Source organism: Centrocercus urophasianus, unplaced genomic scaffold (assembly GCF_019232065.1).
Source record: "Centrocercus urophasianus isolate 14NV4802_14NV808 unplaced genomic scaffold, USGS_Curo_1.0 seq_13, whole genome shotgun sequence".
Classification (NCBI taxonomy): Eukaryota; Metazoa; Chordata; class Aves; order Galliformes; family Phasianidae; genus Centrocercus; species Centrocercus urophasianus.
The window spans coordinates 49,795,260-49,820,769 of NW_024884475.1; the positions used below are offsets into that span (position 1 = coordinate 49,795,260).

Here is a 25,510-nt window from a genome sequence, read left to right on the forward strand (position 1 = left end):
AAATGTGCTACATAAACAGTAGCATATTACATTAATGGAATCATCTTTATCCACTGTACTTGTAATCTTGCAAAAAAAAAAAAAAAAGTTGTTTGACAAGACCTGTTTTTCTTGAATAAAATAGGCACTTCATGGTCATGAATGAAAATCTGGTATTCTAGCTGCTAAATACTGAAAACATGTAGATTCCCAGTCTTGTAGCTCTATTCACCTCTCAGTGATGCTGTAAATCTCCAAAAATCTTAATTGCATACTCTGGTTATTAGCCTATATTCTGATCCAGTCTCATCACTTCCAGCCGCTTTTCTGAAGGTGCAACTTACAGCAGAATGCTCACTTTATCTATATGTGAGATGACAAAATCACAACATTTCCAAAATGAACAGAAATAAATAACCAGTTTGTATTAGTTCTTCAAAAAATAAAACTGAATCATGCAGAAACATGTGCAATCTCATTTCAGCTGCAAAAAGAACCCAAACACATGTGACCTCTGTTTGTCCAGTCAGCATTGTGGATGAGCATGTCTGAGATGCTGGTGGAGAACCTGTAAAAAATACCAATGTGCTCCCATCACTCCATCCTGAGCATGGTCCTCAATGAGACAGACAAGCAGGGTGACTGCAAGCCCTCAGTGTGCAATCTGGTAATACTGCTAAGCCAGCAACAGTCATTTGCCATGAAAGACACAGCTCTAGTCTCCCTTTTACTCTCTGAAGAAAAAGCTCCTACAATCAACAGATACTAAGAAACTTCAGTTTGGAGAATTAAACATCCTGAGCTACTTCTAGAAGTTAGTTCTGGACTTACAAACAAAGAAAAATAATTTGGTTTACTCTGCTTTTATTATTAATACTGCTCTTTAAATTGCTGCACCTAAAACCCACCCACATCATAGCTTGCACTGCACAGAAACAAAGAAGCTGTTTTGACTCGAAAGTACTTATTACATGTTTGTATCACAGGGAGAAGATGAGCAAGAAGAGAATGTGATACTGATTTGTATGAAAGTGTGTAGCAAAACTGTTGTGTAGCTACGCTTAGAGACAAAAAAGAGCTATCTGACAAAGCAGAGGAAGGTGGGCTTATGGGTCTTCACAGAAATTTTGTGCTACACGAGTGAAAGCCTGAAACTGTTTGTACAATATACACACGATCTCTAAAAGACTGACATGATTTATATAGTGGCAGTGACAGACCACTTCTTGATATTGTAGAAGAGACAGCTTGAAAAGAGAAATCATCTGTATATCATACAGTGAAGAAAAGGGAGACAATAGCACTGTGGGAAAAAAAAAAAAAAAAAAAAGAGGAGTGACAGGACTGGGACAATGAGCCAAGAAAATGACCTTTGCAAATGGGTTGAAAGACAGTGACGGTGTTGTTAAGTGCAGTTATGCTCATAACTTATAGAATCATGGAGTCGTAGACCGGCTTAGGTTGGAAGAGGCCTCAAAGATGATCTGGTTTCAAGCCCCCTGCCATGGGCAGGGCTGCTAACCACTAGATCAGGCTGCCCAGGATTCCATCCAACTTGGCCTTGAATGCCTCTAGAGATGGGGCATCCACAACCTCCCAGAGCAACTGGTTCCAGAGCCTCACTACCCTTCAAGTAAAAAGTTTCTTCCTAATATCTAACCTAAATCTCCCCTCTTTTATTTCAAACATGTTCCTCCTTGTCCTGTCACTATCAGACCACATAAAAAGTGTCCCATAATTAAAGGTTAGAAATTCAAAGAAATCTGAGACTGCAGTCTGGAAAGCAGCTGTAATAAAGATTGTCACTCAGGAACAGTCCTGAAACACTTAAGTTAGAGCTGGACAGCTTGCGGTGCTTGCTTTCTTAAAACAATGTGAATGCCAATTAAGGGTAAAGCAATTTCACTACAGTTACTATTTTTCTCCCAGAGTCTCTATAGTTTCTCCACTGAACTCTGAAACAGCTTCCCAAAAACTGTGAGCAGGCAAAGACGACAACTTTAGGAAAATGTCTATTCCCTGCAGGAATGCTGGGGAATTGACCTGGGGATACAAAGATGTATTTGTGGATTAGCATGCTACCTGTGTATTCTCCCAGCACACTGAATTTCCCTGGATGATAATGTCTAGGTATAAACACATGATATTCCTGCTTTGTTCAATAAACAAACTGTCTTTGCTTGTTCTGTCCAGATGTTGTTTTGCCAAGAAAAAATGGATTTGCTATAAGCCTTTAAAAGTAATACACTGACTGATTTTATATTAAAAAGTTCTACATGGGCAAATCAGGCTACAATACACATTTAAGAAGACTCAGGAGAGTCTAAAGGAATACATTCATGAGTTGATAGCAAGGAATATTCTGACAGGTAGGCAATTTCCCCTGCGAGCTGCTAATTATCATGTGTTCCAAACCTCTTTTTCACAGGCTAAAACCCTCAGCAGTTTAAGCACTGCAGTCTCTGAAAAGCATATCCTCCAGAGGCTGTGAGGAAATAGGGAGTGGCCCTTCACTGACTAATTACACAGCCTTCTCAGATGGATACTTCTGGGGAGAAAAGCAAAAGTAGTATCAGTTTTAAAGGCTGTTTCATAGCCTTGTTGTACTTCTTGCAGCTTTAGAAAAATAGTTACCCAATTTTGCACTTATCTAAACAAATACTGTTTGTAATACATGCCTCCAAGTCTATCACCTTTTTCTCAAGGGGAACTGCCCTGATATAAATCATTGCCTCTTTCTGTGCTTGTTTGCAGCCTGGTGGTTTGAGCCCAAGTTGCATGCAGCCTAGGGAGAAACGGCACCACCTCAAGGTTGCTTTACAATAAAGAAATGTGCATCTTTACAGCATAACCTGCAAGGAATCAAATACATGATTTCTCTGTGGTAGCAGCTCCCAGCATTGGCAAGATGAAACAGCCCCGTAAATCTTTAATATTCTTCATCTCGTGCCTTGCCTTCCCCCTTTCCTCTCCTAGGACTGGAACCAATTTCTGTTTTGTTCTGATCTAAAGTCCATGAACTTCTAAATACACAGCCATCAGGTCTTGCAATTAGACACTTCTTTATGACAGACTGTCTGGCAGGCTTTCACATGACACTGTCTTCTCAGCACAGTAATGTTTCATTTGCTCTTTGGTGGAACACAGACAGTTTTTATACCTTTGTACATTATCCGCTAAGCACATTTGAACAATGTTTGTTACCTCAATTACTGTATGCTCATTTCTTACCAATAGATTCTCTCTTACTCAATTGTGGAATGGCTGGCTATACTGCCTTAATTCTCTCTATACTGTTTTCAGCTGTAGTGTTTTTCTTTAACGAAGGGGTTTTGTTTCCTCAGCCTTGACAAGATGAAATCTGATCACTGTTAAGCTATTGTCCTGCATGAAATGAGGGGAAGAAAAGAGCAAGTATCCTTCTACAACTCATCAGAAGTTTGCATCCCAAAGATGACGTATCTTCCTGCTTTACTGCATTCAGCAAATAGAAAATTACGAGCTTGTGCTTGTGGTATCATCAGTGAAGGCTCTTGCCTTTAAATAAAGTGAGTGACACAGTAGCCGTAAGTTCAGTATTTTGCTTGTGCTGTTGCCAGTCCTCTTGCTTGTGTAAATGAGCTCCGTGCAGTCGCTGCTGAAACAAGCCTCTAGTGCAGAATAAGAATGCATTTGACTTCTGCCCCAGCGCTGCATTTTGAGTTCCTGTCTGCAGTAATTAATTAAAAGCCATTGCTCACAGGCCCTCTCCTCTATTTTTGCTGTTTTCTAAACAGCACTGCCTGATTTTGTATATAGGATGATTATTATTCCTTCCCAGGTGTATTACCTTACATTTATCTATATTAAATCTCATTTCACTTTCTTCTGTCCATCTCAAAAAAGTTACTTCCAACCTCATTCTCTCCAGTGAGGAGAGATCCTTACTCAGAGCAGCTTTGTTTACAGGATGCATTGCTGGAAGGGCATTAAGTAAAAGAATTAGGTAGCTCTTCTAGGTTTTTCATTTCCTCTTTTCTGCATTCCAGTTCTGCTCCCTCTGATGTAGTCATTGACTTCAACTCAATCAAGAACAAGCATTTAAACAGCTGACCCATTGTATGGATAATGGCAGCAGTCCAGTTATTGAAATTTCCTAATCCTTTGTTTGGATTAAATTTCTTGTTCTCTTCTGAAACAGGCACAGGGGATGAGAGAAGAGATTAAACTATATTACACTGCATCCCAAGACTGCAAAACATTTCATAAAGGCAACTTGTAAATACTCTCAGTGTCTGCTGTTTTTCTGCACCTGAAGGAAGCTGTTTAATTTCATGCCAAGACCTTCCTTGGATTCAGCTGCATCTCTACTGGATTCAAGTTCAATTTTTAGCTGACAGATTTTTGGTTCTGGGCTTAGCTTCTGACACTGCAACCCTAGTACTGTACATCTTCATAGATTTGTACTCTGGATTCTCTCAAGTCTTCTCTGCACATATCAGCAAAAAAAATAAAAATAAAAATAAAAAAATCAGCTGATAGCAACCCCCCGGGTTTTAGATAGCCTTTGCCCAGAAAGTGGATTTGCCTGACCTCAGCCAGCAGCCTAACTGAATCTGGGCAAGCCTCTCATACAGACAAGAAAGTGAACCTTCTCCACCAGTGTCACTTGAAATGTTCTTGAAATGCTCTACAGATGCCAACGTTGCTTCAGCAGTCTACTCAGGGGTTTGAGAGTTCCTGTTCCCTTCCTGGCATTGGCAGTGAAGATCATACAGTCCTGCGGGGAGTCAGCTCAACACCGATACTAATTAATTACTGCAGACAGGAGCTCAAAATGTAACATTGTTGAAAGCATCAAATGCCTGTGCTGTTTTGTTTGCACCTGGTCTCTAATGGCTTACATTTGAGGCAAATCTTTTGCATAGCTAGGAGTAAAATTTTATTCTCTCTTGCTTGGCTGTTAAACAAAGTCTGAATGGTAGCAAATGCTACAAATCAGAAGCTGGCTAAAGCAAAATACAGAGTAAATAAAAATTATGTTTCAACAGTTTCAGCAATAGGGTGCTTTTAGGAAGGATAGAGCTGGAAACATGAGACTGAACACTAGACCAGCTGGGTCACTGAGTCAGTCTCTGCAAACACAAGTTGCCATTCAATAATCATTGAGCCCAGAATGATCCACAGAATACTGACTCCACATGCTTCCATGTACAACAAGCCTCTTTCAACATCTTACAATAATCTTAAGACCCACTGTGAAAACAAAATGTCACATCAGTACACATTAATAGTATGCTTCAGGAAACAAACCAGTGAAATCATGGACACTGTCAGCGCCCAAGGACATGGATTCATCATCCAGCTTTTCTCTCCTCTTTCCACCACATGTGGCAGAATACTGCAGCTGATCAGGTCACAGGTTTAGCTGAAAACTCCCAGTATACAATAGTGATTCATTTTCAGCCACATCAATTCCCTGAAAGCAGTCAAGAACAAACAGGTTTTTTTGTTTGTTTGTTTTTGCAAGCTTAGTTCTTGGCTGCTAAGCCTCCTGGACCAACCCACTGCTCAAGTGCACAAATACCAGGGGGGATCGTGGTACCTCTGACTTAGATAAGGATAAACTGCTATGGAATTGTACTCTGGAGAGGAAATCACTCTTAGCAGCAAAGCTGTTCAAATGGCCAGCTGTGGCTGAAAGGAGCATTTCCATGCCATTCTGCCCTAACTGGCAAGCGCTGCTCACTAAGTCATTCAAAAATTACTCACATTTCATAATGCAATTTGTTTTCTTCTATTTCAGCTCATCGCTATAACTAGAGTAGAGGGAATGCGTAGCCAAGGAGGAGAAGAAATAGAACCCACTTTGGACTAGCAAACTGCTAGAGTCATGTGGCTGTACAGCAAAGCAGTGCTGCATAAGCAGTTCTCTTTAACTGCTCATAATACTACAGCAATAAAAATTATACAGAAATACCACTGGTGTGCCAGCCCATATTGTCATATAGCCTTGTGATGGGCAGGATCAAGGACTCAAACTGAAGAAGTTAGAAGAAAAAAGTACTAATGTTCTTCAGCCACAGCTGTTTCCTGTATAGGTTCCTTTGCTTCTCTTCCTAGTACAGGACCCTTCATACAGGGAGGACAGAATTCACTCTATACAACCTATCCTTTTCCTCTTAGAAAATTCAGAATCGCAGTTTAATTCCTAAGATTTATGGATAATCTGAGTAACAAAAAGGGACATAACATGGCAAAAGATAGTGTTATTTCTTTAATTTACAGCACAAGTTAGGAGTAACATGAACATGCATTCAGAGTGCAAGTGGCACACCTCCACTGTTCTAGGGACTACATGCACTAATCTACCAACATACGCAACACGTCCATCAAACACCAGCTGCAAAACATAATTATTGTTTATTGGCAGTATGAAAAGAGGAGATAACTATTAGGATGTGACCTTGCTTGACACACAGCATCAGAGAAGCCAGTGCCCATGATTCAAGAAGGATATGTAAACCTTGGAGGGCAGCAAAACAATCCAGAGGTTGAAAGACAAATGGATAGTGTATGAAGTTCAAGACATCTATTAAATGTCAGAGTGGGGACTGTATCAGTAAGCACAAATATATACATATGAAAAGATATGTAATACTGGTTTGGGTTTTTTTTTTTTTTTTTCAATCTTGTAAACAAAAATGTAACAAGATCTAATGACTGGAAACTGTAATTAAACAAATTCAGGGTTGAAGACAAAATTTCTTAGCAGGGGGAGAAATTAAACACTGGAATAGCTTACCAGGGGAGCAGTGGCAGAGTCACCATTGCTTGCAGTCATTAAGACAAAATTAGATATTTTCCCAGGAAACATAATTCAGTCCACCCTCTAGTAAAACTTTTGAAGATCAAGCAAAACTATCATTAAGGTTGCTGATAGCTTTCTAGACAGAAAGCTTTTTTTAAACAAGCCTATGAAAGCACCCCAGAAGAGTGCCAAGTGCCCAGTTTGAGTTGAGGAACCAGGGATGGACCTTCACTATCAAATTTATAATCTATCTGCCAGGAAGAAATAGTGCCCCCATATCCCAGGCCCAAATTTGACCTAAACATTTACCATCTGCTAGCAGCAGATGGATTTTTAAAATCATTTAAAAAAAGAAAGAAAACAAACAAACAAACAAACCAGAAATGAAACATATACTACCTATAAATATTGACAAAGTGTTCATGTTATTGTTGGCTTTTGTTTGTCTCTCTTTAACAGCCTTTTGCTAAGTGCCACGACTTTAACATTCAGGGCAATCTAGGTGTGCGTGCACAAGTTTCCCTGTCAGGCAGAGCAGAAATAAAACAACAACAAACTGTCACAACTTGCAACACAACACAACAAACCAACCAAGCAACTCATTGAAGATAGCATAAAACTAAAAAGGAAAACAACACCAAACTTCATTTTCATGACTAACTATTCTGTGCCTTTCTTTCAGCAACTTTCTTTTTTTAATTCTATGTTTCTGCTATTTGAGGTTCGCTGTAACTGCAATACATTGGATAAAAAAAAAAAATAGGCTGATGGCATTATAAAGTTTGCAATGATTGCTCAGATCTTCAGGGAACCAGATCCCTCCCTGTGACATTAAACAATTTACAAAGCACCAGGTACAACCGCTCAAATAGCAAGAAGCTATTAATTTTCATCATTTTCATAATTTCACAGGTGTCCAGTCTTAGTCCATTACGCCCAAACATGCTATGTGGCACACTTCCTTGCTGACTTGCCGTGGACTAATTACTGATGGTTCACTACATTCTAACAAAACCTCTATTTCATCCGTCTGTCACATGAAAACGAAATAACAGAGAGAAGTTGCCAAAATGACTACTTGAAGCCATTTTAAAAAACTAAGAGAAAGATGTCCTATTTCCTCCATCCCACAGGTTATTCTGAATGCTGCCTCTTGAAAATGCCTTTGATTTGCTTCTTCGGTTTAATTTTTTCTTGCTTATAAGCAACAGCCCTCACACAAACAAATCCTAAAACTATTTTGAAGGACTGTTATATTTACAGATGTATTACCAGTCATTTGACAATACAGCAATTCTGCAGGCAATGCTTTGGGAACCTACTTGCCACCCACTTACATAGACACTGAATTGATGCTTTAGTCATGATTGTATCTCTAACCTGAAACATTGCTTTGTCTCACTGAAGGTGAAAGGTAGGTCTCCTGATAAATGTACTGGAGGAGACAGTGCTTTGCTCTTTGCCACTCTGCTGTACGCCTCTGTGACCTTGCAGTACAATCATCATTTCTATAAAATTATGGCTGCTGAAAAAATTTCCATCATCCTGGTGTCTTTCCTGCTTCTCCATCAGTACTTACTGCCCTAATTAAGAAGTAAAACAGACCTGCTTCGAGAAGCAGTTTCATCAGATGTCCATTATTTCACAGCAACAGCTCACAGCCTGAAATATACATTTAAGAGGGCGTCTTCTACTTCTACCAAGAGGGAGGTAAACCTTGGCACAAAGCCACATCTGACACCTGTGTGTGAAAAATGCATCTGTTGCTGCAGCTAAACCCTACAGGGGTAACGAAAGAAAGGCCACGGGCCAGCAAGTTCTCTCCCTCAATATGCACATATGGTTTGATGCAGCCACATGCGGAATATTCCAGCCAGGTCAGAGTCACAGGCACTGCATATTTGCAGTGTTGTGTCCAACCTAATTAGCAGTGTCCAGCCTAATTAGCACCACCTACCAACAGGGTTAAGTGCTTTGGGCACAGCAACTCTTGCATGCAAGTCTACAGGAGAGCACCTGGTAGAGCAGCTAAGTCCTGTGCTCTGCTGCATGGTATAGAGGGGCCCTCTGTCGCGAGTGTGTTTGTTTCCAAACCAAACCTTTGTTTCAAAGGCAATGTTCAACTTCACTTGCTATTTTGCCTTATATTTTCTATATAAATGGAGAAAAATCTTTAGCATACCAAAAAACAAGGTTAAAATAAGTTCAGAACATGTTTGTAATATTTCTAAAAAGAACCCAAACAACAAGAATGGGTAGGTGAAAAGAAATCCCTAGGTCTCCATGCTCAGCTGCCCATGTAAGTGCTGACTCTCTGCTATCTTGTCTCTGGGGTAGCAATTTACAATTCTGTAAGATGTTATTGTAAACTGCTTAGTAGCAATGCTATGTCCATTTGCACAGGCATGAATGATGATCCAAGGTGTGAAGCAACAGCAAATCAGCCTCTGCTATTTATACATGACCTTAGGGAAGTACATCTGCTTGAGGGTACAGCTTAGAGAATTTCTGTTTTCCAAAAAAGATTCTTTTAGCTTCCCTAATAAACTGTATGCCCTCCTCAAACTAATACATGGACACACTCAGCACAGTAATGAAATCTGTAATTCCTATAAGCAATTAAACTGTGCATTACCAACTTGCAGTTTACTGCGCCGTGGTAGAAGAAATCTTGTGAGAATTGAAGGACACTGAGATTGTTTCAGGGAGGGTATTCCATATGTTGAGGGTGACCAAAAGGGCTTCATTAACACAATTACAAGAAAAGCAGATGGACTGGATAAGGAGATGGAGAGGACAGCAGATGACAGGAAAAGACCAAGGTTGTAAAGTGTTTTGGTGCAACTGAGAACACATCTGATCTGACAGAGCAGCCGGCTGCTGCTGAGAGGAGGCTCCTTGGGCACCTAGGCAACAAGTGATTAAGATATTCATACATCTAACATTCTTTCAAACATGGACTTCATAGCTTGGCAGCTTCACATCTGGCTCTACAGAATGAGATAAGCATCAGCACTGGCACAAGGAAAGTCACAGAAACCCAGGATGAGGAAAGAGGAAGGACACACAGAATTACCCCCTCAGCAGAAGCAAGCTATTAGCTTGGCTTAACTATCATTGTGATCCAGTCATGGCTCAACAGCTAGCAACAGCACCACCTGAATCAGTGTAAGCCATTACTGCCCTGCAGCCACACATCTCACCATCTGTATCTGCCCCTCACCCATCACCCTCAGTGGCACCAGCAGAAGCACTGTTTGATAGACCAGTCCAGAGAAATAAGCAGCTGAAAAAGGTGCCTCTCCTCCCTCCCCAGCATTGCTTTTCAGCCAAATCAAGCTCCTAATCTGGATCACCACATAACAGAGCACAACAATTGTGCCAGCACGCTAGCAACGATATCAAAGAGACAGGAGTGAATGGCTGGGAGCAGAGACTGTCTTAGGCCAGAACCAGAACGGCTGCCGAAAAAAATTGTCAAACGATGCTCTCAAAGGGCTAAAGGGCTTTGCAGAGTCAGGGAGATCTGTGGAGGTATGCTGGAGAAGGAAATACAAAAAGGAGCCACAGGCCAGAAAGATAAGTGCAACAGCACTGTTTCAAGGGACCTTTTTGACAGGTCAGGTGTAGGAAAAAAACCAACTGTCACAAGCAGGATGAGAACCAACAAAAGCCTAAAAAAAAAAAAAAAAAAATCTGTCTGTGGTCTGCAGTGCATCTATCAGATAAGAAAAGACTTCGCAAAACAAAAGGAAACAAAATTCATATGCATCAAGATAAATGGGATAAAAAAAAAAAAAAAAAGAGCAGAGTCAAAGATGGTTATAGATCTGAATGACAGTGAGCAATTGTGTGCCTTCCTGGCAGGACCAAAGTCCCTACCCAGGAAAAAACAGGGGTCCTTGTACAGGGACTGTAGATGGAATTTCAAGTTGAGATGGTCTCTGAAACATTATACAACAGTTCCTCAACAGGTGGAAGCCTATAATACTGAATTGATTCCTTCTCAGTTTTTAAAATAAGCTTAAAAGCCTAACATACCTAAAAGCGTACCTGCACATGATTTCAGAAGTGGCAAGTATTTACAGCATTACCATGGAGAACAAGGACCAAAAACTCTTCAGAAGCTTTGCAAATAATCACATAAGAACACAATAATTGAAAGCTGCATCTTTTAGTTGTTACCTTTTTGATGGTAGGACTCAGAAAACTAGACTGCTTCCACTGTAATTTTGCCACTGTCAAAAACCAGAACTACAGCTAAGAGTGTTTAAGAACTGATTTTGATGAAAAATTATTACATCAGGTTGTAAAATGAGATCACATTTGTCTATTTCAGTAATGAAATGAAAGTCATTCTCACTTTTTGAAGGTATATTGAACTTCTAGAGGTATTTCCATGCAATCTCGTCTCCTTCAGTGCCATCTAGTGGAATTAGCATGAAATACCACGGCTACGCACAGAAAAGATACACAAAAGTACCACAGCTCACTGAACAGCTCTGTATTTTCCGGAGGTGCTGTTCATACCAGGTAAATTGCAGGTTGTCAGGGATATTGCTATAACAATAATGAAAAACAGAGCCATGATTTTCAATAGCAATAATTCAAATCAGATTTGACATTGTTGCCTGAAGTTTCAGGAAAGCTCCCTATATCATTTCTAAAATAGTTATTTGTGGCTGCAAAATATGTAGTACATTCCAGATTCATACTGGTACAGCATAGCATAAAGATTTAATAGCACCCATTTGTGTAATGCAGCTATCTGCTGCCCAAGCCAATAAAATATTAGTTGTAATTTTTCCTCTTTCTCCAAGGCATGAATAGCTTGACTGAAGGAGCAAGGCTAACCAGATTTGCAGGTATTTTAAAAACCTCATCACCTCTAACTACACTGTAGTAGGTGTGGATGTGTGGGTGTGGCTGTTTGCATGGACATGCACATGTGTACGTACCACATGGAGATGCACACATAAATAAAAGCTTAGTGTAAATGGTGTCATCACATTATATTTTTTTTTAAAGTCTTCTCGCACATTTAGATTCTAGCTGAACCACAATGAACTCCAATCAATATTTGCATTATGATTCTTAACGCTGTTTCCTGGCTTTTTCCAACTCTAAGGTAGAGCTGTCTGACAAAGGCCTAAGGCTTCCCATATAAAAACCCTCTAGAGGAGATCTCACAAGATGGATTTCCGCAGACAAATGGGTTCTGTTTCTTTTGGTTGTTTATAGCACATAGAAAAGACAAGAAAACACCAGAACACCTCATACAGCATTAGAAGGGGAGAGTATTTTCCTCCTGTTAGTTATCCCAGTAGATACTTACTGCAATGGAAAAAAAAAAAATCAACTGAAATGTCTCTGAGCACACAGTTTTCCCTTTCCCTTCTCAAGGTCCCTGTTCAAACCTCAATGGCTCCTCTGTCAGTACTCTGCTTCCCATCACTTCTTATATCTCTATGTCTGAAGTTGGGATTTCATTCTGTCTTTTTCTACTCTACCAATTCTTCTAGTTTGCTCACTGGCCTCCAGATCTATTCTCTGATTTCTCTTAGTTCCAGGCTGCTGGCATACAGTCTCTTCAAAGATTACCACAATATTTTAAATGTGATAAAGCAATTTTTCTTCCTCCACCTTTGTTCTTAGATCACATTTTCTGTCTGGAAACCCATCCTAAGTTTCTACCCATAGCATAGAAAATTTCACAACAAGCAATGGACGTTTAGCAAGTTGTATGCTTTAATTTAACAAACTCACTAATGGGAAATAACTGCCAACTGCCTATTGAAGGCATTGCTATAAAGTTCCCTTACGTATAATCAATGAATATTAAGGTGTTATAATTATGAAATAAATAAGAGAGTTAGGCAAAGCAGATTAAGGTAACAAAAAAGAATAGAGAGAAAGCTTACCCCTATCCTGGGCTCACTCACAAAACACCAGCAGAGCAGATCTCCAGAAGAGATCCTTCCCCACTGGCAGCCAGCTCTTAAATGGGTCTAGGAGGGGTGCAGCCTGGCTCCACCCCTTCCTGCAGCACAGGTGAATTGCCTTCAGCTGTGCTCCATGACTGACTCACTGCTCGCCTCAGGTGATCCATCAGAGGTTCAGGCCGTGACTCAGCACTCCTCATACACCTTATAAAGTACTACTGAATGCAAAATAGTTACTTCTAGATAGTAAGAGCACAGGTGTCAGTGAAAATGATTATCAGTTCAGCTCTTCATTTTTACCTTTAGTTTTGTCCACTGCAACATCAGTAAGTTTTCCTCATCAGAGAAATCTCAGGAGAGCGTGTGGCTTTGTAATCCGCAGCTGCATACAGGAGTATAACTGTGGTGAAATAAAAACATAGATTTACTCTACGTTTCCTCCCACTGGCAAGCTTACATAGTCATTAAGCTCTTTTAGTAAGTATTTTCTGCCATTCTAAGGGCTACTTGGAACAGTTGTATCTAACACACTTGCACAATCTCAGGTAACTAGGTCAGAAGGTAGATGTGCACTGCTACATCCCCTGGCTCCCTGAAAAGTAATGACAGGTTACCTTGGCACATGCAGATGTGTCCCCCTGCAAGTACTTTCCCTGGCCAGTGTGAAAGACCTTCAGTGCTCTGCTCCAGCAGAACAAACTGCATTCCTCATCAACAGAAGCCAGGGCGTGCAAGTGCTTACTTACTACAAGGACCAATCTACAGACGGTCTTCAGAGGATTTATTGGCCTGACTAGTAAGGTCCCACTGACATTACCCTTCTCTGGCAATAACTCTGAGTTTTATCTTTAGCATTGCTGTGATGTTAAGGGTACACTTCTCATATTAAGCTGAATAACGAGTGTCACTATATATTAACCTTAACTGCACAGAACATAATTGAACTCACTGGGGCTGCTGCCCTCTGTGTTTCAGCAGGACTTGACTCCGGAAAAATAATAATTCACTAGTTTATAAAGGCAGAAATAAACTTTATTATACAGCAAGTGCAGGTGCAATACTGTGATTATAGATGCTGGTATGATTCACCTTGAGATTTCAGTTGTATCTTGCCAAAAGAAGCTATTATCAAGCCCCAAATGACTCTAACAACACTACTATCAATGTGGTATTTAGAAGATCCTTCCCTGGTGGGAACAAAAACATCTCTTTTCTTCCAATCTTAAAATTAAATGCACAGTATTAGCACCATCAATGAGGTGTTTAACTTCAAAATTGCCTTTCCTGGTGAGAACGAAAACACTACTTGTTTCCTTTTTTTAAATTAACAGCAGTGTTTTTCTCTCTTTCCTACTAAACGCACTTTTTTAATCAACCCGCGACACAGTATGTGTCTTGTTCTCAGGGAGCACTGCGGGTAGACAGCTATGTGTCTGTGTGGGCACGTGCACGACATTCCACGCTCTGGGGCTGGGATCTGGCCTGCTTCCAGCATGACACCGACACTTGGTTGCCTTTGTCCCAAGAGAAAGGCTATGCTGATTCAGAAGGAGCATTAATTAAGTACAGATTAAGAGCACAACGTGCCAGAAAGGCACCAGAGCCCAGATAATGCTCACAAAAACTTTTTGTGGCACAGTGACTTCTCCAGCTGTGGATGTGTTCACCCATATGGTCAGAGGGCAAAGAAGCATTCTGTTAAGTTGGGCCAAAAAATGTTGTTCTAATCAGTTCTTGAGTCACTCTAGTACCAGATAATGTGTCAGGCCTTCTAGCTGTACAGGATCTTCAATACTCCCCAGAAGGACGCCTCTAGAGGGGCCCAGGTCTAACAGGTGAGACCGTATTACCTTACACAAATGGAGTGACCAAGAGCAGACACAAAACTATAAGCTGTGGAAGGCTATCTCTGACGTTTGCCACCAAGACGCATCATTTCACCAGCAAGCCTGGAAATACCACTTCTGGAATCCCTCTGAGTGTATGGCATTGCCCCTATCACTCTCTAGAGTCTAATTCACCCAAATTGCTACTCTTAAGTGGTAAGTTACCAATTCAGCGTGGACTGGTCCTCAGTAGTTTCACTTGGCAGCTGAGTTGGTTGTGGAGTGTTCATGGTTGTGCTGCATGCTCTGCTACCTTCACAAGACGACCAGCAATTCAGCTACAGCTATCTGGACCTGTTTGAATTCTTGCCATCCCTGAAGGGCAGCTCTGAAGTCTGGGTCAAGCCCTAGTTATGTTTGTTAGGAAGAGCACTGGTTCCTTGGAAAGCATGACCAGAAAGGCCAGCAGCATGGATTATCTTAGCTGGAGCGCACTCTCAGACGACTTGTTTTCAAGGGATTCCATTCGCCTTTGCCTTTCAGTGTCTGTATCAACTCTGAAGTCAAGAATCGTGGCAGCATGGAGTCAGAGGCATAGAAGACAGATCCACCCCATCTCTAGGTGGAAACAACAGTGTGGCAGTTGCATTCTTCAGATATTTCAGGCTATACTGTCAGATAACCCACACACAGGACTGACCGACATCTGGATACAGAGGAGTGACACCACACCAGTGCCATTTCTGAACATCCTGACATTGTTTCTCAACAAACCCATCGCACTGAGTCACCCACACCAGACACCTCGCAACTCGCTGCCCTTTCCTCGCTCTTTTTGTCAGGTCCCTGCATGCTCAAGACTGTTTGTTTGCTCTTGGCCACCAGCAATGCACAAGAGAACAGTGGGTGGGTTAACCAAGAAAATAAAGGAAACGCACTTCCCTCAGACCATCGGTACTGAGAAAAACTGCATTCGTTTTTCTGGCGCTGGTTCTAAAGGCACCACCTCAGCAGACTGAAGCTTAGAGCACTGCTGCAAGGCGCTCGTTGCTTTGCCGCACAGAATTCTCCAATTATTTCTGAATAAACTCTAGGCTAAGCTTTTCCAGTGTAAGGACGGCGTGCAGCGCTGCACAGGCAGTTGTGGGAACTCTTTGCAGCCAGCAGCCCCCGCACTTAGCACACCTCATTTATTGAGGCCTTCTCCAAAATGCTGCAACAACTCGCCCGGCCACCACCTCCCAAGGAAGGTGAAAACATAGGCAGTGACACCTCTTCTGCTGTGAAAAGAGGAAAGAAGAGGGAGAAACGCCACTCCGACAAACTCAAGAGCCGAGGGCTGCAGACAAAGTGCTCTCCAGAAGCACAAACTCCTGGCAGCAGGAACCTGCTTGAATGCATCCATCCTTTCAATTAAAAAGCCCAGCGCAACGAAACAAGCAGGACTAAAACAAAAAACGAACCAAGAGCGCCCCCAAGAGGACGGATGGAGCAGGAGCCCCGCCCTTCGCGGCTCCCCTCACAGCCCCGCCCGCGCGGCGCCGCAGCCGTTAGAGCCGTTGGGGCGGGGCCGCCCCTCGCGCCGCAACGCAGCCTGGGGCGGGCGGCGCGCGCCGACTGTGAGGTCATCGCGCGCGGCCGGAAGGAGCGAGCGGTCGCTGAGCCGTTGTTCCGCCGCGGGGCCTGGCGAGGCGAGCGGGCGGGGCGGAGCGGGCCCCGCGCGGGCGGAAAGAGAGGCCATGGTGAACAAGACGGCGGCCGAGCCCCTGGGGCGGACGGAGGAAGAGGTGGCTTGGGCGGAGGCGCTGCGCGGGGCCTGCGAGCCCGAGCACCACTGGCGGTACCGGCGCGAGTTCCTGCTGCGCAATGTGGGCGAGCCGCCGGCGGCGGGCAGCGCCGAGCTGCGGCGCCTCGTCTCCCTCTCCATGGTGTGGGCCAACCACGTCTTCCTGGGCTGCCGGTGAGTTGCGCGGCGGGCGGCGGGCGAGTGCGGGCGGCCGGCTGGCGGCTGACGGCGCTTCTCCCCTCCCCCTCCTATCCGCCCCCCCCTCCCGTCCCGCTTTCGCCCCTGCAGGTACCCGCCTCAGGTCACGGAGAAGGCGCTGGAAATGGCCGAAGGCATCCAAGTGACCGGCGCGCCCGTCCGCACCACGAGAGACGAACTGGTTGCCAAGGTGAAGAAAAGAGGCATATCAAGTAGCAATGGTTAGCAGATCATAGCTGTGACAATACATAGGAGTCTAGAACATGCTTGTGTTGAATGTGCTAGCTTTGCCTCGGGTCGAGAAAGTAACGGGACAACTGACTTTTAAAACTCCTCCTTAATTTTTTCCCCTCTCTTTGTTTTTGCTCGTTGTTGCCTTTAAAACAGACGTGATGCACCTACATCCTGCTGGCAATATCGAGCTCTTTCAATGGCAGTAATGCTCTTGAACTTTTACAGCTACTGCTACCTCCTTTAACGTGATGTAGGTGGTTATGCTGTAGCTTACGTGTGTTCCTGTCTGCCTAGTGCTGAAAGCAAAGTAACACTGCGGCTTTGTAAGAAACTCAGTCTTTTGCTTCTTAAAGAAATCCTAAAGTGGTATTTTAAATATGCGTTCATGATATTACTGGACACTTATTTTTAAGGTCAGATAATCTGTTAAATCTACTTTTGTCATTTTTGTTTTGGCCTTCCAGAGTACAAATACATGCGGACCTTCAGATCGCAAAACAAAAACTAAAGTCTAGCATATGGCCATTATTTTGTTTTGGGTTTTTTTTGTTTTTTTTTTGGTTTTTTTTGCCAAACAGATGTTAAAATGTTTTGAAATGCTAGGTTGCATTTCCAATTTTTGTGTTAAAAAATACTAAAATATTCTGAAATAATAGACTTATGTTTGAAATTGCAATTCAAGGCATATTCCCAATATATACTTTTAATATTTAGAGGGATAACTGCTGGGGTTTTTAGAAAATAAGATAAATTGCTTCACAGTGCAAAAACCCAAAGAGAGTAACATGCCTTCCTTGTTTTGCAGAAGGGATAGAGGAGCCTGCCAAGAAGCGAGCTGTTGAAAAATGCAAAGATTCTAAAGACACTGGACAAGATTTGAAAACAACCAAGTCAGAAGTTCCTATGGAAACAGAGAGCCCGTTGCCCAAAAAGCAGGAAAAAGATACTAGCAAAGATTCGGAAAGCTCCCTGTCAACTTGCAGTTCAAATCAAGAAGCGTCCACCGCATCAACCACAAAAGCAGAAGAAAAGCCTGCTGATGCTGAACATAGCGTTGAGCAAAGCCCAGCTCCGTCTTCATCAGAAAAAGAAGCAGGAGAGAATCCACCTAAGGAAGGCAAGTGTGAAAATGTGCCATCACCTGAAAAAACTACGTTAGGTTCAGGGTCACCAACTGCTGCACCACAGGTGGCAGCGGTGCCACCGGCTGTCACCACTAACACCCTGCAGGCACCAGCTGCCACCAACAGCACCCCTCAGGCAGCGGTGCCTCCAGCTGCCACCACTAGCGCCCCGCAGGCAGCAGAGGTGCCTCCAGCTGCCACCACTAGCGCCCCGCAGGCGGCGGAGGTGTCACCAGCTGCCACAAACACCTCGCAGGCGGCAGTGGTGCCAGTGACCCCTACCAAGAGCACCCCACAGGTGGCATCAGTGCCACCAGCTGCTGCCAAGAGCGCCCTGCAGGCGGCCGCAGTGCCAGTGACCACTACCAAGAGCACAACACAAACGAGTGCTGTATTGCTGTCTTCCAAAACCCAAGTGAGCGGTCTACCATCTGTGTCCAAGAGTGGTGCTCAGGCGGGCCCCTCCCTGCTGCTGGCCCCCAAAGGCAGTGCTCCGACAGGCACATCACTGCTGCTGGCGCCCAAGAGCGGCACCCAGGTGGGCGCCTCACTGCTGCTGGCCTCTAAGGGCACTGCCAAAGCGGGTTCCTCGCTCCTGGCCTCCAAGAGCAGCGCGGAGGTGGCCGCCTCGTTGCTGGCTGCACGGAGCGGCACGCAGCAGGGTGCCTCACTGCTGGCCTCCAAGAGCAGTGCTCAGGCGGCGGCATCGCTGCTGGCCGCTCGCAGTGGTGCACAGCAAGGTCCTTCCCGCAGCGGGGCTCAGGCCACCAGGAGTTCACAGCTGGCTTCCAAGAGCGGTTCGCAGGCCAGCGAAGGCCCTGCTAAAGCTTTGTGCAAACCGTTAACCAGTGAAGATGCAAAGGAAAGACAGCCTTTTTTCAACAGACTGTATAAGGCTGTAGCGTGGAAACTGGTTGCTGTGGGAGGCTTCAGTCCTAATGTAAATCACGCGGAACTTCTTAACTCATCTATCCAGTCTGTAAAAGCTACCTTAGATGTTGCTTTCGTTCCCCTGAAGGAACTTGCAGACTTACCTCAAAATAAGAGCTCTCTAGAAAATATAGTTTGTGAACTGAGGTGCAAGTCTGTGTATTTGGGTACTGGCTGTGGTAAAAACATGGAAAACGCCAAAGCAGTTGCTTCAAGAGAAGCTTTGAAATTGTTCCTCAAGAAGAAGGTTATTGTGAAGATATGTAAAAGGAAGTACAAAGGTAGTGAAATTGAAGATTTGGTACTTCTGGATGAAGAATCAAAACCCTCAAATTTACCTCCAGCTTTATTAAATCCTCGGGAGATCATATAGGGGGAGAATCGCTGTTTGTACTGTGTATAGTATTTCGACACGAGGACTGAAGGTTAATTTTGTACTTTAAAATGTAGGCTTCCAGATATTTTGTATTTCTTTCTCAGTTTTGCAAGACAACTCTATTTCTTTCACTTGGTAGCAATTGTATGAAACTTGTTAGAGATGACAAGTGTGGATTTAAAGGTATGCCTTAATACGTGGCACACTAGTGTGCTGTTTTATTTGAAAAATAGTCTACCTACTTCTATTTTTAATTAACTGGTTAAGGTACAACTTGCTGATTAAAACCTGACAATTTTGTAATTACTACGATATGGTGGCAGTGTGCTGAGTTGTCTGCCATGTCTTTTTTAGCCACATAGGAGCGTGTATGTAGGGACCATAATACTTGAATGATTGAAAGTTGTTTAGAAACTTCAGTCGAGAAGTTGAGTCATCCATTTCAGATGTGTTGTTCCTAGTGTTCACTGTTGCTGTTATTAGAAAAGAGTTGGTTGACTATTTCTATGAGACCTTGTAAAATTTACAATATAAATGACACCCTAATCTGATTTAATGTTGCACTAGCAGTGTAGATCCCATTTAACATTACATTAGCAAATAACCAATTAGCAGTTGAGTCACAGCTACTTCAGCCACTAAAATTCTGTAAGTAGACCTAATTTATATTGTGAAAAATTCTTTGCAGTTTTTTCAAATAAACATGGATTTCTATACTAAGCATATTTGACTGCTACTGAAACAATAAAACCTCCGGGACGTGTGTTTATAGTACTTTCTTATAGCTGTTAATTATTCCAGCCATTTCATTACCTGTGTGATACCTTCAGAGAAGCTTTACTTTGAGCAGTATCAAGGTGCAGCCCTGCTAGGTTTGAGTTGTTTTCTTGGGATGCGTAATTTCAATACTGTACCACTGAGTGGCCCTATACAGTAATTGCTTGGGCTTTTCTAACCCTCTCTAAGGGGTAGATGTGCAAAAACAAGCTGCTGCTGTCTTCCAGAGGCAGGAGTGTCAAGTGCTTGCACTGAGCCCGTTGCTGCTACTTTCTACGTGATGCTCACAATGGTTTGAAGCAAAGCAGGAGATTTATGTTATTTTCGTTGTTCTGGAAATACCTGCACAAATCACATGTTCTAACTTATTGCTTAATGATGTCTAATTGTGAAAGCATTATGTCTTTAGTGTTGTTTTGGATTAGTCTTGTCTAATTACAGTAGTTAGTACCACTTAATGGTGACCTGGCACTGACTGACAGTTCTGCTGATTGAGTACTGCGGGATCAAGTAGGGATTCCTGGGATCTCAGCAGTAAACACCTCCACTTAAATACTCTGAGTCGTTTAGTGACTAAACCACAGCAGCACTGTTGTGCTGTATGGAAGTGGCGCTGAGTAGCAGCGGCTGCCCAGCCTCTAGAAGCAGATGCGTGCTTCTGGCTGGCCAGCTCAGCCCTGCTTCCAGCAGGGCTCTGTGCTGCTGGGCCCTTGGCCTGCCTTACCTTGAGGTGTTCTCGGGAGTTCCTCACACGTGTTTCTGGAGCATGACCCACAGTTCGGACCGCAGCATGTTACACTGCTTCCTGCACGGTGTGATAGACTTGGTGCTTGCTTCTGGCACTGGGAGTTCAGGGGCCGAGGTTAGCCGTGCCAGGAAGCCTTGCCTGGCTGGAGATGCCGAGCAGTTGAGGGGCGTTGAGAGGCTAAGGGGCGTCCCGTGCCCTCTGGTCTTCCGTGAGCTCTGGCTGCAGACGGCGGCGTGTTATGGGAAAGCCCTCATTTCTCATCCGCAGAGCGAAGCCGACCTCGAAGGGGCGATCTGGTGCCTGCAGAGCACGGCGGTGCTCGACGACACTGAGGAGCCTGGGGCTACTTTTACAGAAAGTCTGCAAGTTCAAGTCTGGTATTTTTATTGCACGGTCTGCGCGGGATGTGGCCAAACGCGTAGGTTATAACACGAGCAGACGGGCAGTAAGGGTGAGAATCCCCCAGGGCGCCACTCAGCCGGCGGCGGCACGGCGCACCCGCACACACCGCCTACGGTGGGATGCGCACGCGCCGTCCGATGGGGGCGGTGCCGCGGCGCGCTGGTTTGCATGAAGTACCCACGGGGCGCCGCGCGGCAGAGCTACGATCGCATTGCCTGGCTGCGGCTGGCCGGCTGCGGGATGCTGCTCTGAATCGCGGCTGAGTGGATTCCAGCCGTTGGTGCACGGTTTTCTGGAGCCGACAGGCGGGACAAACAGGGCGGCGAACGTTATTCACCATAAGCTTGCAGAAGTCTCATCTATGGAGAGATAAAAGATGGCTGTGAAGGAGTGGGAGGTGGGATGTTCTGAAGACCTGCTCTCTAGGCCACGCACGGAGGACGCCTGTTCCTCGAGGGCCGCTGTGCCCGCCTAGGGGAAAGTCCCCGGACCGGGGGCAGAGAGTGCCGCGCGCCGCCGGCGCCTGCCCCGCCCCGCAGCCCACGCACGCCGCTGAGACGCTCTCGGGCCGAGCGGGTGAGCGCGGGGCGGGCTTTCGTCACGGCCACAGACACGCAGGTAGTGCGAAGGCGAGTCCCGCCAGCCGGGGCCGCAGCACCAACAGAACGGGGCTCACTCTCAGGCCATCCCCTTTTGGTGAGCCCTCCCTTACTCGCACCGACCGCTCCTCCGCGAAGAGCCGACAGCGACTGCCCAGCCGCGCGGGGCTGCTGCCGGAGCTGAGGGCTGCTCCGTGCTCCTGTGGCAGCGGTGGAGCCTCCCGCCGCATGGGAACAACGGCTGCCACCGTACTGCTCGAAGTACTCAAGGCGTCCCGCTCTCTCTTCCCGGAGCTCTCCATGTGATCGAGTAGAAAAACAGATCTAAAATTCTATTTATGTCATCTAAGCACGTCGTTCGAAAACGCTGTCAGAAAACTCACCACCAAAGAAACAACTGGACGAAGGCACGGCTCCATAGAGCTGTTTGTTGTTGAGAAACTGTAGCGAAATCCCAGCGTTCTCGTCCTGCTCGCTAACAAGGATGCTTCCAAAGCTCTGTGCAGCCGGCACCTGCGGAGCTGTCAGCCCTCTGCAGCAGGAGGAGCCTGCACGGACAAGATGAAGCTGTGCACAGAGTCGTGCGTACCTCTGGTCTTGGGAGCCTACAGCTTGTGCTCCGGGATGGTAACAACTGTGATTTGGCCGGACCTGAGTCACTGAGTGCGGGCAAGTGAGGGTCCAGCCAGGATGTGATGATACAGAGGTGGCCCAAGCAGAGCACCGTCAGCACTCAGCATTCAGACCTACAGCCTTTGGGGAGCCATGGCAGAGGGTTTCAGGTGCATTTAGGACACGCTCGCATAAACGTTCTGAGAAAACCAAGTGTTATGTCAATAGTGGGCAATGTTTTCAAGGATATGGAAGGATAATTCGAAAATGGCAGTTGATCATTTCTGAGCTTGGCTGCACTTAGCTAAGGCACTAGGAGACAACACCAGTCACGTAATTTCTTCCTCCAGTAGCATTTCTGCAAATAAAAACAAATGGACAGCTGTAACAAGAAGCCATGCATTCCGAGGTCTGAGTGGTGGTGAAGCAACATTAGGCCAAAGCAGACTGCAGAACAGTCTGTTTTAAATGCTGTTGTCAGAAATGAATTCACACTGGGCAAAAGATGCTTTGCTCCTACTAGGAAAGCAGACCCGACATTTACCAGGCATTCTAGACTTTTACTGCAGGCAAATGGTATGCACAGAGATGCTGCCCTTGTTTTGACAACAGTCTTCTAACCCAAATCCTTACTGAGTCTGTAACAAATGTCACATTCATAACTGGTAACTATAGGCATCTAATTACCCCATTTCCGTATACGGAATGGAATTCATTTTGCAGACATCTGTGACAATAGACCTGTGCTCCCCTTAAAGTCAGTGCAGACATTTTTAGGGCAAGGCGTGTTTACAGTGGATTATTCCCACCTTTATTTCCTGATGTGAAAAGGAAAACATCCACATACATGACAGTATTATGAATTCTTTAAGCCACGCTTTCATCAGGTGATTGGTGTTGTTCCAAATGCATGAACTCAATTATTTTACGGTTTTATTCACTGTCTTTTGAAATGCTTTTCATAGCATAGTAGTAATTAACTATGGTACTAGGTGATACATCAGCATAGAGTAACCTTGTATGTTGAGAAATTCTTGAATGCATCTTGGTAATTAACTCTTAAAACTCTTAATTAATAGCCTATAGTCTAAATGAAACTATCTGATAAGCTATTCAAACTTCCAGCAGGTGCTCTGGGTGCTCTCATTTCACAAACTTAATGATAGAGGTGTGTATGTTTGATCCTCACAAGAAATAACAATGTGATTTTCACATGCTGTGTGGTAGAAATCAGTATGGACCCTAAAATGTAGCTTGTGTAAGAACACATTAAAAAATCATTTGCTTATCCTTTGCAGTAAGGGCTCTGCTCTTTTCCATCAGTCAACCAGATTCTCCTGTTGACTTGAAGGGAGGAGGATCAAGCTTCAGGACTCCAGAAGATAACATGATTGTGACATATTTCCATGAGACTAATTCATTACCATTGGTCACCTAAACTTCAGCTGCATACTTTCCAAGACATTTGGGATGGTCACACACTCTGTAAATCCATCAACTGTTTATCTTTTAAAGCAGTAAATAAGGTGGAAGAGTCATAGAATCACAGAATGGCCTGGGTTGAAAAGGACCTCAATGATCATGTATTTTCAACCCCCCTGCTATGTGCAGGGTCACCAAACACCAGACAAGGCTGCCCAGAGCCACATCCAGCCTGGCCTTGAATGCCTCCAGAGTTGGGGCATCCACAACCTCCTTGGGCAACCTGTTGCTGAGTCACTGTGTGAAAGCTGTTTCTAGGGAAGGAAAAAAAGAGACATGTTAGTTCAGCTATGGCTGGACACATCTATGTTCTGTATGATGGAGGAAGTACCCTTCTCAGAGAAGCAAAAGCTCCTGTTTCACATGGACTTGGGTGTCAGCCAGAACAATCAATCAGTGAGGACTCAGCAAGCTGGGGTCAGACTCCCGCCCTTGCAGGACACTTCCTGAGCCTCCTGAGCTCCAAGTGTTTTTAAGAGATGTACTGGTTAGGATATCACATATAGTCAATAATGATCCATCAGCTTAGAAGGAGCACAATATCATCGTTTGAGCATTTGCACTAAATGCTAGGTGTGTAACTACAATCCCTTATTAGACTGGTCTTCATCAGCAATGCTGTATTTTTTTATTATTTTCATAGGCTGAAATGCTTCCTAGGCTTTTCAGTGGAAGGGTGAACAGCCACCAAAAGAACAGATGAAGCCGGGTCACAGGGGCTATCAGGCTGCAGCACAGTCTGTAATTGACGCCGAATTTTTAATTAGCATATTTTGCTTTACTTCTCTGCTGCGTAGCAGGAATCTGTTTCTCAGCTTTATTTCCTCACGATAGAGCAGAACGCTGCAGCCATTCACACTCATTACTACCCTTCATTTTCCGAATCCGTGAAAGCTCTGCCTACAACCTTGTTTACACTCCTTTTCACGCACTCGCCAACACGCTGCTAACTCGGGCAAAGACGTCTGCGGACAGCCATTACTCAACGCCTCAGATGCGGATTCCGAAAGCCGCCGTCCCAGGACACCCCGTTAGCGCGAGCCGAAAGCCAAGGATGTGCTCAGAGACTTTCCCGAAGCGGGTGCAGAGGAACGAACGCCGCCGCACCCGCGGAGGATCCCGCGCCTCAGCGCCCCCACAACCGCCGCCCGCCCACGCGCGGCGCTACCGGGGCACCTGGGGAGGGGCGGGGCGAGCCAATGCCTCATAACCGTCCCTCCGCCCGCCGCCGTGGGGCCGCGCGGTGTCGAGAGCCGCTCGGCAGGTACCTCTGTTGGGGAGCGACCCCGTGCTGCTCCCGGCGGAGTCGGCGCTCAGCCGTCGACAGAGCGGGAGGAGAAAAGGAGAGCGCGTGGGCCTTTAAGAGAGGTCCCGCCCCTGAAGCGTATCCCGCCCCCTCCCGCCAGCCGGGCCAATAGGAGCACACGAGAGAGGAAGGCGGGAGAATGCGAACCCCTCGCAGCGCCTCTAGCCGCGCCTTATAAGGGCAGGGCCTCGCGCATGCGCGTAGCTAGGCGACCAGGGGCGGGGGCTCCAAGTGGGTTTTGCTTCGGCGGTGGCGGCCGCCGTTCCGCAGGGGCGGGAAGGGGTGCGGGACCCCGCGGCGGGGCAGGCCGGCCCGGAGGCGCACTCACCCAGCGGCCCGGAGCGGTCCGGCCGCCGGCGGGCACAGGGGCGGCGGCAGAAGGTGGAGGAGCGGGGACCG

General features: G+C 45.1%; 1 protein-coding gene across 1 annotated transcript; it reads left to right on the forward strand.

Annotated features, from left to right (window-relative positions):
* The first annotated feature begins 16,225 nt into the window (after positions 1–16,225).
* LOC122156866 (CDKN2A interacting protein) lies at positions 16,226–19,905 on the forward strand. Its single transcript, XM_042812082.1, has 3 exons — positions 16,226–16,497; positions 16,612–16,742; positions 17,561–19,905. The coding sequence occupies exons 1-3, from the start codon at positions 16,277–16,279 to the stop codon at positions 19,180–19,182; spliced, it is 1,974 nt and encodes a 657-aa protein (XP_042668016.1). The 5' UTR covers positions 16,226–16,276; the 3' UTR covers positions 19,183–19,905.
* The last annotated feature ends 5,605 nt before the right edge of the window (positions 19,906–25,510 follow it).

Bases quoted from the DNA above. Each gene is read 5' to 3' on its own strand.
- LOC122156866 (XM_042812082.1), top strand. From the start codon at position 16,277: ATGGTGAACAAGACGGCGGCCGAGCCCCTGGGGCGGACGGAGGAAGAG. The intron at 16,498-16,611 runs GTGAGTTGCGCG...TCGCCCCTGCAG, and splicing joins CACGTCTTCCTGGGCTGCCG to GTACCCGCCTCAGGTCACGG. The intron at 16,743-17,560 runs GTTAGCAGATCA...CTTGTTTTGCAG, and splicing joins AGGCATATCAAGTAGCAATG to AAGGGATAGAGGAGCCTGCC.